Here is a 13,343-nt window from a genome sequence, read left to right as displayed (position 1 = left end):
CATTTAATACATAGTCATTTGATAGATGAAACCTATGACTCTCCCTTCTGCTCCTCAAGTATGATTTCTACCTTTGGTGACATCCTCACCATCTGACTCCGATCAGCAATCGTCTCCGTCGAAATTTTTGGCATATTTGGCTCTGGTCCATCCTTGACAGTATCCAATAACTCTTGTAAATCTTTTCCTAAAATGGACCCGAGAACAATTATAGCTCCGGGTTTTGACATTACCAACATCAACTCCTTGCAAAAGGAGCCAGCAACGCACAGTGGGCAACCCCAGTCACATTCGCACAGGAAAACGGTGTCAAAAGTTTTTACCAAGATTTGGTCTATGTACTCAAAGGTCTTTGCAGATATACCGGTCCCTTGTTCACCTCCCTTAGTATCATGAAAGATAAGCCTGGCGGGTCTTTTTCTGGTCGATTGGCGCTTCGCGAATTCTTTCTCCGGTGCTTTGCATTCAGTAGAGATTTCAGCATCAGCAGCACCAGGAGCCCAGCGATCATTGTGCCGGGTTGTTGCTCCGCTTGTAATGTAAATGGGTAAAACGTTCATGATTGCATGTTGAGCGGCATGAATTGCGCCAGCAGGATTTAATGATTTCTGCTTTATGGCTTCTATAGCTTTATTGGGCACTTCCATCCAGAATCCCTTCGACTTGAAAACAACAGGTGGATTGTTAACTTCCACAGCTTCCAATATCTCCATACTTCGACTCACTTTGAAAAAACCGAAGACAATGGTGGTGATCTGAATCTTACCATAAAACACAGGCACATCAGTTTGCCCAACCTTCGCCGAAATACTCAACTGCTTGACCAATTCAATTTCTATTGGATCAACATCCGAGAAATCTCTTTGCTGGGTAACCCAAGAAACTTTGACACGTTCGACCTTTGCATATTTTTTTTCAGGATTGAACTCCTTAACAAGGTATGGTAGCCCTTGATGCAAAAAGATACCACCTTCGTAGAGGGTGAAACTTGTTCTCAGCTCCTCGACCTCTTCGATAACCTGGTTTCGATTCGCTGTGACATCAACAACTGCAAACATGTTCAGTTCTATAGCTCGTAGAGAGACTTTTTCTGCTGGCCAGGGTAAATATCTTGGATCAGTACGGTAGGTGCCGCGTTTGTCAACCATAAGTTTATCAATGCATATCTGGTAGAAAGTCTCATTCACTCGAGGATTGTCGCGTGGAGAAAACCACTTAATGTCTTTCTCAAGATCAATTGGCCATTCGAATGCCGCGCATTGCAAATGCATAGACATCACTATATGATTGGAAGTCCCATCCAATAACCCCTCCACGCACAAATCCTCATAGCTACTTTTATCGCAAAGATCCTCACAGTTTTGTAAGTAATATCTATCGACGGGATTGGAGCCACAAACTAAGATTGCGAGACTTCCTTTAGAGCTTTTGCCTCTTCCAGCACGCCCAAATTGTTGATGTAAATTGGCTTTCAGATGCGGAAATCCACATGAAATTACGACATCCAAGTCGGAAAGATCTATACCCAACTCTAGAGCATTTGTGGCCACAATAGCTCTAAGCTGTCCCTTAAACATCTTTTGTTCGATTGCTCGCCGATCCGACTTAGAATAGCCACCGCGGTAAGCCATTACATCATGTTCGCTCAAATTGGACCACTGAGGATAATCAGGGTCTGCAATGAGTGACTTTACTTCCTTGGTTAATAGCTCACAAACAACTCTTATGGGGCAAAATACAATTACTTTGATTGTGGGCCAGTAGCAAAGAAGGTGAACAAGAATTTTTGCCAGCTCCGATATGATGCTTTCCTTGGGTAAATAGACGGATTGAATAGGATTTTCCAAAGTCGTTGCCAGCTTCAAAGTCTTTTGAGGAATTTCTCTTTGACCCTTCTTATTCATAAGAATCGGCGGCTCCCATACTACGAGCTTCTTTTCAGTACTGGGGCTACCATCAACTGAGATATGCACCACATCTTCTTCGGCAGGAATGGCACAGATTGTTCGGAAGTGTGAGTTAGGATTCTCGATTGTCGCTGAACACGAAATGTATACGGGCGCAGAATCCTTTCGACTTATGTATTGATGCATCCTGTTGAGTCTAGCCATCACATAAGAGACATGAACACCAAAATTCCCCTTGTAAACGTGGAGTTCATCAACAATGACATACCTTAAGCACAGAAGAAAATCATTCCAACCCCTCGGCCCTGTCTCTTCCGAATGAGAGGGTAGTATGGCAGCATGAATCGCGTCAGGGTTCGTAAATATTATGTCTGCATAATTTCGTATGTATGGCCGGTCTTTTTTTGAGGTATCGCCATCATATGTATCAACAATTATCTTCCGTTTCTGATCTGGTAGGTATGAGATTAATTCTTTGAAATGTCTGAGTTGATCTTGTGCTAAGGCTTTCGTCGGAAATATAAGAAGTGCAGTTGAGACTCTCCGGTTCAAGTCTGCAGAGCAACTATTGAGGATGTCATTTAGAATCGGAATTTGATAGATCAAAGACTTTCCCGAGCTCGTAGAAGTACTCACAATCACATGTTTTGCATGATCTATTATTGAAGAGAGAGCCCTAGATTGATGGCAATAAAGACCGCCGTCATCGATGTCAATTTCTTTATAGCGCCATAGGGCCTCAACCAATGCAGGGTTTATGGACTGAGAAGCGAGAGTCTCATAGTGTGCATCACGTTGTTCCGTCCAAGTTTGCAGAAGCTTGATTTGTTCTTTGTACAATGGCTTCTCGCGTAATGACTGCAACATTTCCTCGGCGGTAGGTTTCTCTGTTCTATCACAATTAGGCCCAATCACTTTGGACTCCATGTTGAGAACAGGGTCCACATATCCCCAAGGTTTAGGAATATTAGGGGAACATTGTTCTACTAAATTTTTAAATGCCTTACCCTCTTCGATTTCAGCCTCAGTGAATTGATCCAAATGCTCCTGAATGAAGACACGAAAGCGATCGTTTCGAGCCATAATAATAGCCTGCAATTGAGCCTGAGATAACAGCGCTAGATCCATAGATTTGGACGCTTGAAAAAATTCCGGTCCTGAGGGCGACAGCGTTTTCAATTTCTTGGATGGATACGTTCGTTTTCCCTTTATTATTGCTGTGATAGCGTTTGTCCTTACGTCACAGAACTCAAAAACAAGCAATTGCTTTTCATGATCCATATCCTCCCGCTGTTCAGCCACCTGCTTATACGCGTCTTCTATGGATTTTGGCTGACTGGCCTTGTAGCCCTTTTCGCCTGAGTACTGGACTTTCTCGACATGTTGAAGCAAAATTTGACTTTCATCAAAGTAGCCAAATGATACATCGCCTGGAGGAAACAATTGCTTGATCATCTGTAGATCTAGAGCCGATATATCATTGTCAAGCTTCTGTATAAGGTCAAGAGTCGGGATAGTCTGGCGCGAGAACGAAGATAAAAATGTGAGATGGGTGTTGATGAGTTGAAACTTTTTGTTTAATGCACTGAAAAATTCTGGCCACATTGGACTCTTATGGAGTTGCACAACGGATCATCTGATTCAAAAATTGTAGATGGTCTGCAGCTAATGTGGGGAGATTGAGCAAGTTCGAGAGTAGAAGGTAAAAAATGACATTTCATATATCCAGCAAAGACATATTCATCTTTTTGATGGAAACGTTGTTGTGAATTTACGGTGTGTATTTGTCTGCCAAGTTTTCTTCAAAAGGACTCCAGATGATAAGAACGACCGATCAGAGTGATCGTTAAGAATGAATCCTAAAGTCTCAGTGCGAAAAAGAAGTACGCTCAGCAAAAATACTCATCAGTCTGTGAAAAGGAGATGTATTTGCCAACTTGGTTTAAACCTAATATGCCTTTTTGCAGCCACTTTCAAATCGGGAAATCCATGCACGCTAGAACACAAACCTATAAAAGGAGACTGGGACATCCCCATACTTCAGTTCTTTTACTATTGTTTTCTTTCGCTATACACCCCTATTTGAATAAAATTATTACATCAAACGTACGTTTACGAATTAAATTGAAACACCACGGCGCTTGTCATGTCATAGAATGAATCCTCATCATATCTCAATCAGTAAAGATTTGAGAGTCAAGCTAATGCATCATAATAAATTGCATTGCAGTCATACTAAGTGCAGATGACCGATCAAATTTCAAGCTTTCCTTCCGCAGATGATGCTGTGACTCTGCCTATCACCAGCCGCCAAATTTTTCGTGCAAGACAGAATCTTGGAGTGAATCTTGGCGGAGTATTTGTGCGTGAGAAGTGGATCTTTCATCTGACTTTTCCCGGCAACACTCTGTTCGAGCTCGAGGCTGTAGCTAAAAGCGTCAATGACGTTGGAGTTGACCAAACCAGGCGCGCCATGGAGAAATACTGGAAAGATTACATCTCCAACGACGATTGGAAATGGATGCAAGGCCAGGGTGTTACCGGAGTAAGAATCCCTCTTGGGTATTGGAATATCGGTGGTGGTAAGTTTGTGTCAGGTACCAAATTCGAGAGCTTCTCCGAAATATACCGTAATTCATGGAACATATTGAAATCACACTATATTGAGCCAGCCGCTGGGCACAATATTGCCATTTGTGTTGACATCCATGCTTTGCCTGGCGGTGCTAATGGTGATGCTTCTAGTGGAGAGAAAAACGGCGGTAGTGCCGATTTCTGGAGTAATCAACAATACCAAGATTTAATGGTCCAAGCAATGCGCTTTGTTGCTCAGGATTTGCTTTCATATGACAACATATCCTCCATCTTGCTTGCAAACGAAGCTGTCTCGATGGGCTCGATTGACCCAGAGACAAATTACTATGTTAGGGCTATTAAAGCGATAAGAGAAATCGACACTTCTATTCCGATAGTTATTTCCGATGCATGGAGTGCAAATCAATATGTTAAATGGGTGCAACAACAACAGGGAGAGAATAATTGTGCCGGCTTGATAATTGATGAGCACTGCTATAGATGCTTCTCACAATCAGATTTGGCCAAGAGTGCAGACCAAATTACCAATGACTTACAATCTGATCTCCTCTCTGGCCTCGACAACAATGGCAGGGGCGTAGATATCATGATTGGAGAATGGACATGTGTACTTGATGGTCAAACATGGGCGCGCACAGGCTTAGATCCAAACGATTATGGAAGTTCACGGAGGGCAGCTTATGTCGCCAAGTTTGCTCAAACCCAAATGGGTTTATTTTTACAAAGAGCACCTGCCTCGATCTATTTCTGGACATACAAGTTTGAATCAGGAAATGGAGGTGAATGGGATTTCAAGCAACAATTGAATAAGTCCTTCACTTTCCCATCGGTTTCTGTTCCGACAGCAGGCTATTTTGATGTTTTGTTCAACCAACATTACCAGGCACATGTGGATTATTGGCATAAAGCGAACCCAAACGAGAATTATGAGCACTACCGGTACGAAGATGGCTTCAAAGCAGCATGGAATGATTATGAAACATTCGCCAAGGCAGGGAGCAGAGTTGGACGGACTCAGGCTATTAAATCTGCCCGGTACAGGCAGCATTTGAAGAGTAGAGGTGTGCTGAGATTCTTGTGGGAGTGGGATCATGGCTACAATCAAGCTCTCTCTGAGGTGACGAAATACATTTGAAGAGAGCTGTCATGCGTCTACCAGAAGCGACAAGCTAAAAGATGCTTCCTCTTTCTATTTCGTTGCCCGCTCTGAGTACCAAAAATATTATATAATGCTAGGATTAATATAAAACCATTGAAGCAAGAGACCAGGTCGGAATTTTGGACACATCAAACCCAAATAATGGTGTTTCTTCATGTACTTTCTCACGGTGTATTATAGTGTTTGTAATTTGACTTCTACGCCTCCGTGTTTGAACAAACAAACGGGAAATTGGTTTTAAGTGATACAATTATCCGCATCTTCGCAAAAGTTTCGGTTCATTATTCACCTTTATTGATTCCGAAGCCATTTAGTCCAATTTGACCCAACGGTTGCAACACATTATGCAGGGCGCGCCATTCATATCCCAAATAGGAATACATATGGCCTAATCCAAATCTACAATACGAGATCAGAACTCTGCTAGGGCTGCAGAAACACAAAATGACAACGAAACAGAGGGGAATATCTACCAGTGTACGATACATTCATCTTGAAATGAAAAAGAAACTTGAAATCACTATCTTTCTTTTATTCTACCCTTAATGACCACTATAGATATACAGGCATAGCCTAGTTGCTGCTGGCTAAGAGCTATGGCTTCACAGAGTTCTAGGGGTTCTTCTAGATCCGATTAACAGAGCGACAATTTCTGTTATCATCTCCTTAATTATTTCATCTAAGCAAGAACCGCTTTAATTAAGTCCCCTCATTTTCAACACATTGCCGAATTCTGGGGAGAGATACCACAGTTGACATGGTCGACTGCATACAACCGACAAGTATATATACCAGGCCTCACCCGCAGTGCTTTATCTTATCCCCTAAACTTCTTCCCACACATTTGCTCTCTGATAAGCTTGATTGCGTACCTCTCTAAGTGCAAGTGGCCGTAGAAGAACTTCAAACACCCAACTCGCTCATTTAGCGTCCATCATTCATCCAATTGACCCCAGAAAAAAATGCAGTTTGCCACTCTTTTCGCCCTTGCCACAGCTTTGGTGAGTGCCACAGCAGACGCTAAAACGTACTCCGCAAAGATGAGTAAGTTCCCTGTTGACGAGACTCTCAACCCATACCGCTTCAAGGACTATACCGATGCTTTGGTCAACAAGTACACCCAGGCTTTCTTTGGTTCTGGTAACACTGTTGACGGCGGTCGTCAACGTGTGGCTGAGGTCCCATTTGTGTCTGACTCGAGCAAACACGAGGCACCATTGACCAATTACCTCAATGCGCAGTACTTTACTGAGATTCTGTTGGGTACTCCAGGCCAGCCTTTCAAGGTGATTTTGGACACTGGTTCGTCCAATTTGTGGGTGCCTTCTAAGGACTGTACTTCTTTGGCCTGTTTCTTGCACACCAAGTACGACCACGACGAGTCTTCGACATACAAGAAGAATGGCACTGAGTTCCTGATTCAATACGGCTCAGGTGCCATGGAGGGTTACATCTCTCAAGACACCTTGGCTATTGGTGACTTGGTTATTCCAAAGCAAGACTTTGCAGAGGCTACCTCTGAGCCAGGTCTTGCCTTTGCCTTCGGTAAGTTTGACGGTATTTTGGGTTTGGCTTATGACACCATTTCCGTCAACAAGGTTGTTCCACCAGTGTACAACGCCATCCAGTTGGGTCTTTTGGACCTGCCTCAATTCGGTTTCTACTTGGGTGACACTAACAAGAATGAGAATGATGGTGGTGTTGCTACCTTTGGTGGCTACGATGAGTCTTTGTTCTCTGGCAAGCTTACTTGGTTGCCTGTCAGAAGAAAGGCTTACTGGGAGGTCAAGTTCGAGGGTATCGGTTTGGGCGATGAGTACGCTGAGTTGGCCGAGACTGGTGCTGCCATTGACACTGGTACTTCTTTGATCACTTTGCCATCTTCTTTGGCTGAGATTGTCAACGCTAAGATTGGTGCCACAAAGTCTTGGTCTGGTCAATACCAGGTTGACTGTGACTCCCGTGACAACTTGCCAGATTTGACCTTGAACTTGGGTGGAACCAACTTCACATTGACCGCCTACGATTACACTTTGGAGGTTTCTGGCTCCTGTATCTCTGCCTTCACTCCAATGGACTTCCCTAAGCCTATTGGTGACTTGGCCATCGTTGGTGATGCCTTTTTGAGAAAGTACTACTCTGTGTACGATTTGAAGAAGGATGCCGTTGGTTTGGCCCCAGCAAAGTAAAGAAAGGGGAATAGATACAGCAATGCTGTAGGAGCGTATACCATCTAGTGCCGGTCGCAGTCAAATGTGTAGCGCATTATATCTTCCTTTGTAATTTGATAAAATGAATCACGTATAAAATGATCTGAAGTCTCTTTCGTAACTTGTGGCGAGCCATGTCATTGTGAATACTCACTATCAAACAATCGTACCTCGCAATTCGAACATTCTATCCAAGGCTATTAGAGTTCAATTAAATCATATACTTAATTAAAACGAGTTGCTAGTTAAGATTAATAAATTATACTTCTTCTTTTTCCTGTCCATGCTCAGATATTGTTTCCCATATCTAAAATGGTTGCAAATCAGGGGTTCGCCTGCAGGAACAACCAGCACCCTGTTTTGGTAGTTGTCTCCCTGACCAGCCATCTCAGTGCGAAGCGGGACTGAGGAGATCTGAAATTTTCTGATCTCAGAATTACCATCTTCAAACCTCTTTATCTCTCAACTCAAATAATTTATTACGTCTAGTATCGGCCACCTCCATACCATTCCAGAGGCTCTTAAATACTTGCAGCCACTACTACACAGTACAGATTATCAGATCAAAGAACAATTGGTTAATTGTTCCCTTGCAACCCATCGAATTAAACCAACAATGACAAGTAATCGCTGGGATTCACGAAAAAAGCGCCGACTGGCAAAAAACTGGCCTCTGGACTTCTCCAAGTCTCTCGGATCATCACCCTCATACACTATTTCAGACGTATTGACAGCTGAACTCATGAAAGGAGCTAGCGAGAGTGGAAGGTCATCTTCTAAAAACAGCCAGCCACGATATTCTCGCAATGTGGCTCATATTGCCGAAACGGAGCTGTCTGTATCGATACCAGCACTGGGACCTCTCTTCGAGTCTAACTATTACACTAGACATCTGACTTCGGATGGCATGATACAAAACAAGCAGTCCAGCTCAGGGAGTGATAGTTCAGCTCATTTTTCGGATGCGGCCAGGCGCCGTCACGCAACCCTCAATCAAATTCCCGAGCAATTCTCGGAGTTCATTTTAGAGCAGAACGTAGTGACTGATTCTGACCGCACGCGCCAGATTTCTGATCTGATGGGTTCTCAGGCGACTATATTCTCAACTAGAGACAATGATAGTGCACTGAATCGGCCCTCTCGATTCAAGTCCAAATCGAAGAGCGTGAAGGCCGGAATCGACTACCCAACAGAGGGATACAATCGCCCAAAACGTCGCGGAGCCATTAGATTCAAACCCGGGAGCAAGATATATCGTGCTTATGCCAAGATGAGACGTTTTGCTTCTTCTTGTAGAAGTCGCTTCACCCTGTTGTGGGAGTTCGTAGCCAAGTCGAAAAGAATGAATGCCAAGACCCAGCTACGCCGCCTGAAGCTGGAAAAGAGACGGAACAGAATCATTCCAAAAGTTGGAAGAGGCATTATTTCTGCCCCCGTCAACAATCCTCAATTGGGTCTGAACATTGGTGCTGAGCGGGTATCGGCGCTTACAGATGATGTCAGAAACATGGCAGGTATGCTTAACGATCAGCCAAATCCTGGCCATCCATTCCACGAACAAGTTGGCAAACTCTCGCATCTTTCGAATTATATCAAGGAACAAAAAAATATGGCTCCTGTTACAACGAAGTCTGTCTCCCCGTTCTTGGCTGATAGCAAGGCTCCAACGCCCCCACCACATGGAATATCTGCGATTGCGATTAAAGACAATATCCAAGAAGGTTCTGCTCAGCGTGCAATGAATGATGCTGAGATTCAGCAAGATCTTAAACCCTCTAGTGGTTTGAGGGTAGTTGCAAAAGACACTGCACCTCAATTATCAGGCGATCAGCAGCCATTGGATACAGTAGGACTAGAATTATGGAATCGGTATCTTCGCAATGTGACAGCACTGAGAATACGTCTCCGCCAAGAAATTGCGCTCTTCCAGGCCCTTGCGGCTGGACAGGCAGTTCCTGATTTCTTCATTCCAAAGACTCCACAAGTTGATGTGCAGATGCCTGCTCTTAACTCCAATAGCCACGAAGCCTACAAACCTGCCCTCTCCGTAAGCGAGAAGCTGTCGAATTCTAAGCCCTCGGAAGTTTCGTTCATTTTGAGCCAGAAGGCTAGTATTGTGGAGACACATGATGATAAGAGCCAACACGCCAGAGCTCAGAGCCTTGTCATTGATTCCTCTATCGAGGAAAATCTTATTGAATGCAAATCATCAATCGAAGAGAGCGAGACTGACTTCGCATTTTCACTTGCTCAATCTGCGTCTCAATATTCTGTCAACCTCTCCGCCAAACCAAGTGTGTCTAGACAAACATTGACAAGTCTGGCGTACAGTGATGATTGTGATGTTGATTCAATTGATGAGAATGTTGACAAAATGCAGCAAGTCCTCAATCGTCGTTCGATGTTGGGTGAAATGTTGGATTACACGTCTGATGACGATGCCTCTACAATTGCATCGCAGACGTCTCATGATACCATAGACAGCCAAATCATGAGACGATATGGAACAATTCTGAGTATCCATGGACCTAATTATATGTCTCGGAGTTCATCTAAGTATTCACCAGCTCTGTCTACCATTCTACAGGCGCCCCTTGGTCTTACCAGGTCCCCTGGCTTCACATCGAATTTGCATCTTGTGTCCTAAATCTGAGAAGCACAACAAGTGTTGCCTGAAACTCACGAGAACAATTCCACAAGAATGAAGTTTAATGTGTACGCCAGGTAGCAAATAGCACAGTCAACAATATCATGGATACTTGCATAATAGATGAGTCCACGAGGCTAGAATATAACTGAATAGAACGTCTTAAGGAAAATTAAACAGGATTTTTGTTGCTTGTAGTAACAATCACCATCACAACGTTTAGCACAAATACAACCACTGTCATAACTCCCCCTTAAGACTTGGCTGCAAATCCGGAATCAATGTCCTGCACATGACTGTGGCCGCCAATTGTTGTCCGGGTCACGTGGCAAGATCATTCTTTTGCAACCAAAAATAAGAAGACACAACACCACTTCGACGCCCTATGGACTCCAAAATCGTAAATACATAGATGATCCGATGCGGTCTTTCCCGCTATCAAAAATATTCGAGAACATTTTGACCCCAGGACAACACAGTTACCCCAGTTCGTTCTGGAACTTTCTCTCGCGGCCGGGTAACCCAGCCGAAATTTTCACCTGCCCCGGGTATTTCATTTGGCCTCCACCCACAACTCCGTCCACTACACAAAGTAACTAAATAATGTTGGCTGCTAGAAACTCGTGCCAAAAGGCCGCTAAGCGTCTTGTGCGTTTCCAATCCACCTCTCCTAACGGTCCAGTCATCGGTATTGACTTGGGTACCACCAACTCTGCCGTTGCCGTTATGGAAGGTAAGGTCCCAAAGATTATCGAGAACTCTGAGGGTGGTAGAACCACTCCTTCTATCGTTGCCTTCACCAAGGAGGGCGAGAGATTGGTTGGTATTCCAGCCAAGCGTCAAGCTGTTGTTAACCCAGAGAACACCTTGTTTGCCACCAAGAGATTGATTGGTAGAAGATTCGAGGACAAGGAGGTCCAAAGAGACTTGAGCGAGGTGCCATACAAGATTGTCAAGCACGGTAACGGTGATGCTTGGATCGAGGCCAGAGGCAAGTCCTACTCTCCTCCCCAAATCGGTGGTTTCATCTTGAACAAGATGAAGGAGACTGCTGAGGCTTACATGAACAAGCCAGTCAACAACGCTGTTGTCACTTGTCCTGCTTACTTCAACGACGCTCAACGTCAAGCCACCAAGGATGCCGGTAAGATTGTTGGTTTGAACGTCTTGAGAGTTGTCAACGAGCCAACTGCTGCTGCTTTGGCCTACGGTTTGGAGAAGAACGACGGTCAAGTCGTTGCTGTCTTCGACTTGGGTGGAGGTACTTTCGATATCTCTGTCCTTGACATTGGTGCTGGTGTCTTCGAGGTCAAGTCTACCAACGGTGACACCCACTTGGGTGGTGAGGACTTTGACATTGCTGTTGTCAGAAACATCGTCGAGAACTTCAAGAAGGAGTCCGGCATTGACTTGTCCAAGGACAGAATGGCCATCCAAAGAATCAGAGAGGCTGCTGAGAAGGCTAAGATTGAGTTGTCTTCTACCGTCTCTACCGAGGTCAACTTGCCATTTATCACTGCTGACGCCTCCGGTCCAAAGCACATTAACCAAAAGATCACCAGAGCTCAATTCGAGGCTCTCGTTGAGCCATTGATCAAGAAGACCATTGACCCATGTAAGAAGGCCTTGAAGGATGCTGGTTTGAGCACTTCCGACATTTCCGAGGTTATCTTGGTCGGTGGTATGTCCAGAATGCCAAAGGTTGTTGAGACCGTCAAGTCCTTGTTCGGTAAGGAGCCATCTAAGGCTGTTAACCCAGATGAGGCTGTTGCCATGGGTGCTGCTATTCAAGGTGGTATCTTGGCCGGTGAGGTTAAGGATGTCGTTCTTTTGGATGTCACTCCATTGTCTCTCGGTATTGAGACCATGGGTGGTGTTTTCGCTAGATTGATCTCTAGAAACACTACTATTCCAGCTAAGAAGTCCCAAGTCTTCTCCACTGCTGCTGCTGGTCAAACCTCCGTCGAGATCAGAGTCTTCCAAGGTGAGAGAGAGTTGGTCAGAGACAACAAGTTGATCGGTAACTTCACCTTGTCTGGTATTCCACCTGCTCCAAAGGGTGTTCCTCAAATTGAGGTCACCTTCGACATTGACACCGATGGTATCATCAAGGTCTCTGCCCGTGACCAAGCCACCAACAAGGATGCTTCCATCACCGTTGCTGGTTCTTCCGGTTTGTCTGATGCTGAGATCGAGAAGATGGTTTCCGACGCCGAGAAGTTCGCTGAGAGCGACAAGGCTAAGAGAGAGTCCATTGAGAACGCCAACAGAGCCGACCAAATGTGTAACGACACTGAGGCTTCTTTGACTGAGTTCAAGGACAAGGTTGAGCAAGCTGAGGCTGACCAGATCAGAGAGAAGATCGCCGCTTTGAGAGAGATCACCACCAAGGCTCAAGCCGGTGAGGAGGTTGACCCTGTTGAGTTGAAGACCAAGACCGAGGAGTTGCAAGCCGACTCTTTGAAGGTTTTCGAGAAGATGTACAAGAACAACTCTGGTAACAGTGGTGAGGAGCCAAAGAACTAAGCTCAGGACTAAATGTTTAGGATCTGAAGCATGTATATAGATAATGTGAAAGTAAATGTCCTCTGAGGTGAGTGATGACTCCAGTAAATATAATGATACTTGGAACAAAATTTTCTGTAGACTTTGTAACTTTTACGCCTGGGAAAACGAGCAAGAGAAAAAGAGGGATATAAACAAAGAGGGTAGGAAAAAGAAACTCCGATACGGGGAATCGAACCCCGATCTGCTCGGTGAGAGCGAACTGTGCTAGCCATTACACCATATCGGACAAGTTGTTGAAAAATAATTTGTGGTTTATA

General features: G+C 44.5%; 5 protein-coding genes and 1 non-coding gene across 6 annotated transcripts; 4 read left to right on the top strand and 2 right to left on the bottom strand.

The window, feature by feature from the left end:
- Window positions 1-32: 32 nt before the first annotated feature.
- On the bottom strand, window positions 33-3,512 carry PUMCH_000033 (uncharacterized protein; the record flags this gene model as incomplete). The annotated part of the gene is made up of 1 exon (XM_063019134.1): window positions 33-3,512. One exon carries the CDS (start codon window positions 3,510-3,512, stop codon window positions 33-35), a length of 3,480 nt encoding a protein of 1,159 aa, XP_062875204.1.
- Window positions 3,513-4,152: 640 nt separating this feature from the next.
- PUMCH_000032 (uncharacterized protein) lies at window positions 4,153-5,637 on the top strand (the record flags this gene model as incomplete). The annotated part of the gene is made up of 1 exon (XM_063019133.1): window positions 4,153-5,637. The coding sequence occupies one exon, from the start codon at window positions 4,153-4,155 to the stop codon at window positions 5,635-5,637; it is 1,485 nt and encodes a 494-aa protein (XP_062875203.1).
- Window positions 5,638-6,623: 986 nt separating this feature from the next.
- PUMCH_000031 (uncharacterized protein) lies at window positions 6,624-7,850 on the top strand (the record flags this gene model as incomplete). The annotated part of the gene is made up of 1 exon (XM_063019132.1): window positions 6,624-7,850. One exon carries the CDS (start codon window positions 6,624-6,626, stop codon window positions 7,848-7,850), a length of 1,227 nt encoding a protein of 408 aa, XP_062875202.1.
- A 637-nt stretch (window positions 7,851-8,487) lies between these two features.
- PUMCH_000030 (uncharacterized protein) lies at window positions 8,488-10,518 on the top strand (the record flags this gene model as incomplete). Its single annotated transcript, XM_063019131.1, has 1 exon — window positions 8,488-10,518. The coding sequence occupies one exon, from the start codon at window positions 8,488-8,490 to the stop codon at window positions 10,516-10,518; it is 2,031 nt and encodes a 676-aa protein (XP_062875201.1).
- Window positions 10,519-11,121: 603 nt separating this feature from the next.
- PUMCH_000029 (uncharacterized protein) lies at window positions 11,122-13,044 on the top strand (the record flags this gene model as incomplete). The annotated part of the gene is made up of 1 exon (XM_063019130.1): window positions 11,122-13,044. One exon carries the CDS (start codon window positions 11,122-11,124, stop codon window positions 13,042-13,044), a length of 1,923 nt encoding a protein of 640 aa, XP_062875200.1.
- Window positions 13,045-13,240: 196 nt separating this feature from the next.
- PUMCH_000028 lies at window positions 13,241-13,312 on the bottom strand. The gene has a single exon. It is a non-coding gene; the product is annotated as a tRNA-Glu (tRNA).
- Window positions 13,313-13,343: the final 31 nt, after the last annotated feature.

This window comes from Australozyma saopauloensis, chromosome 1 (genome assembly GCF_035610405.1).
Source record: "Australozyma saopauloensis chromosome 1, complete sequence".
NCBI lineage: Eukaryota > Fungi > Ascomycota > Pichiomycetes > Serinales > Metschnikowiaceae > Australozyma > Australozyma saopauloensis.
The sequence above is the reverse complement of the archived record's forward strand: the minus strand, read 5'-3'. Positions and strand labels throughout refer to the sequence as shown.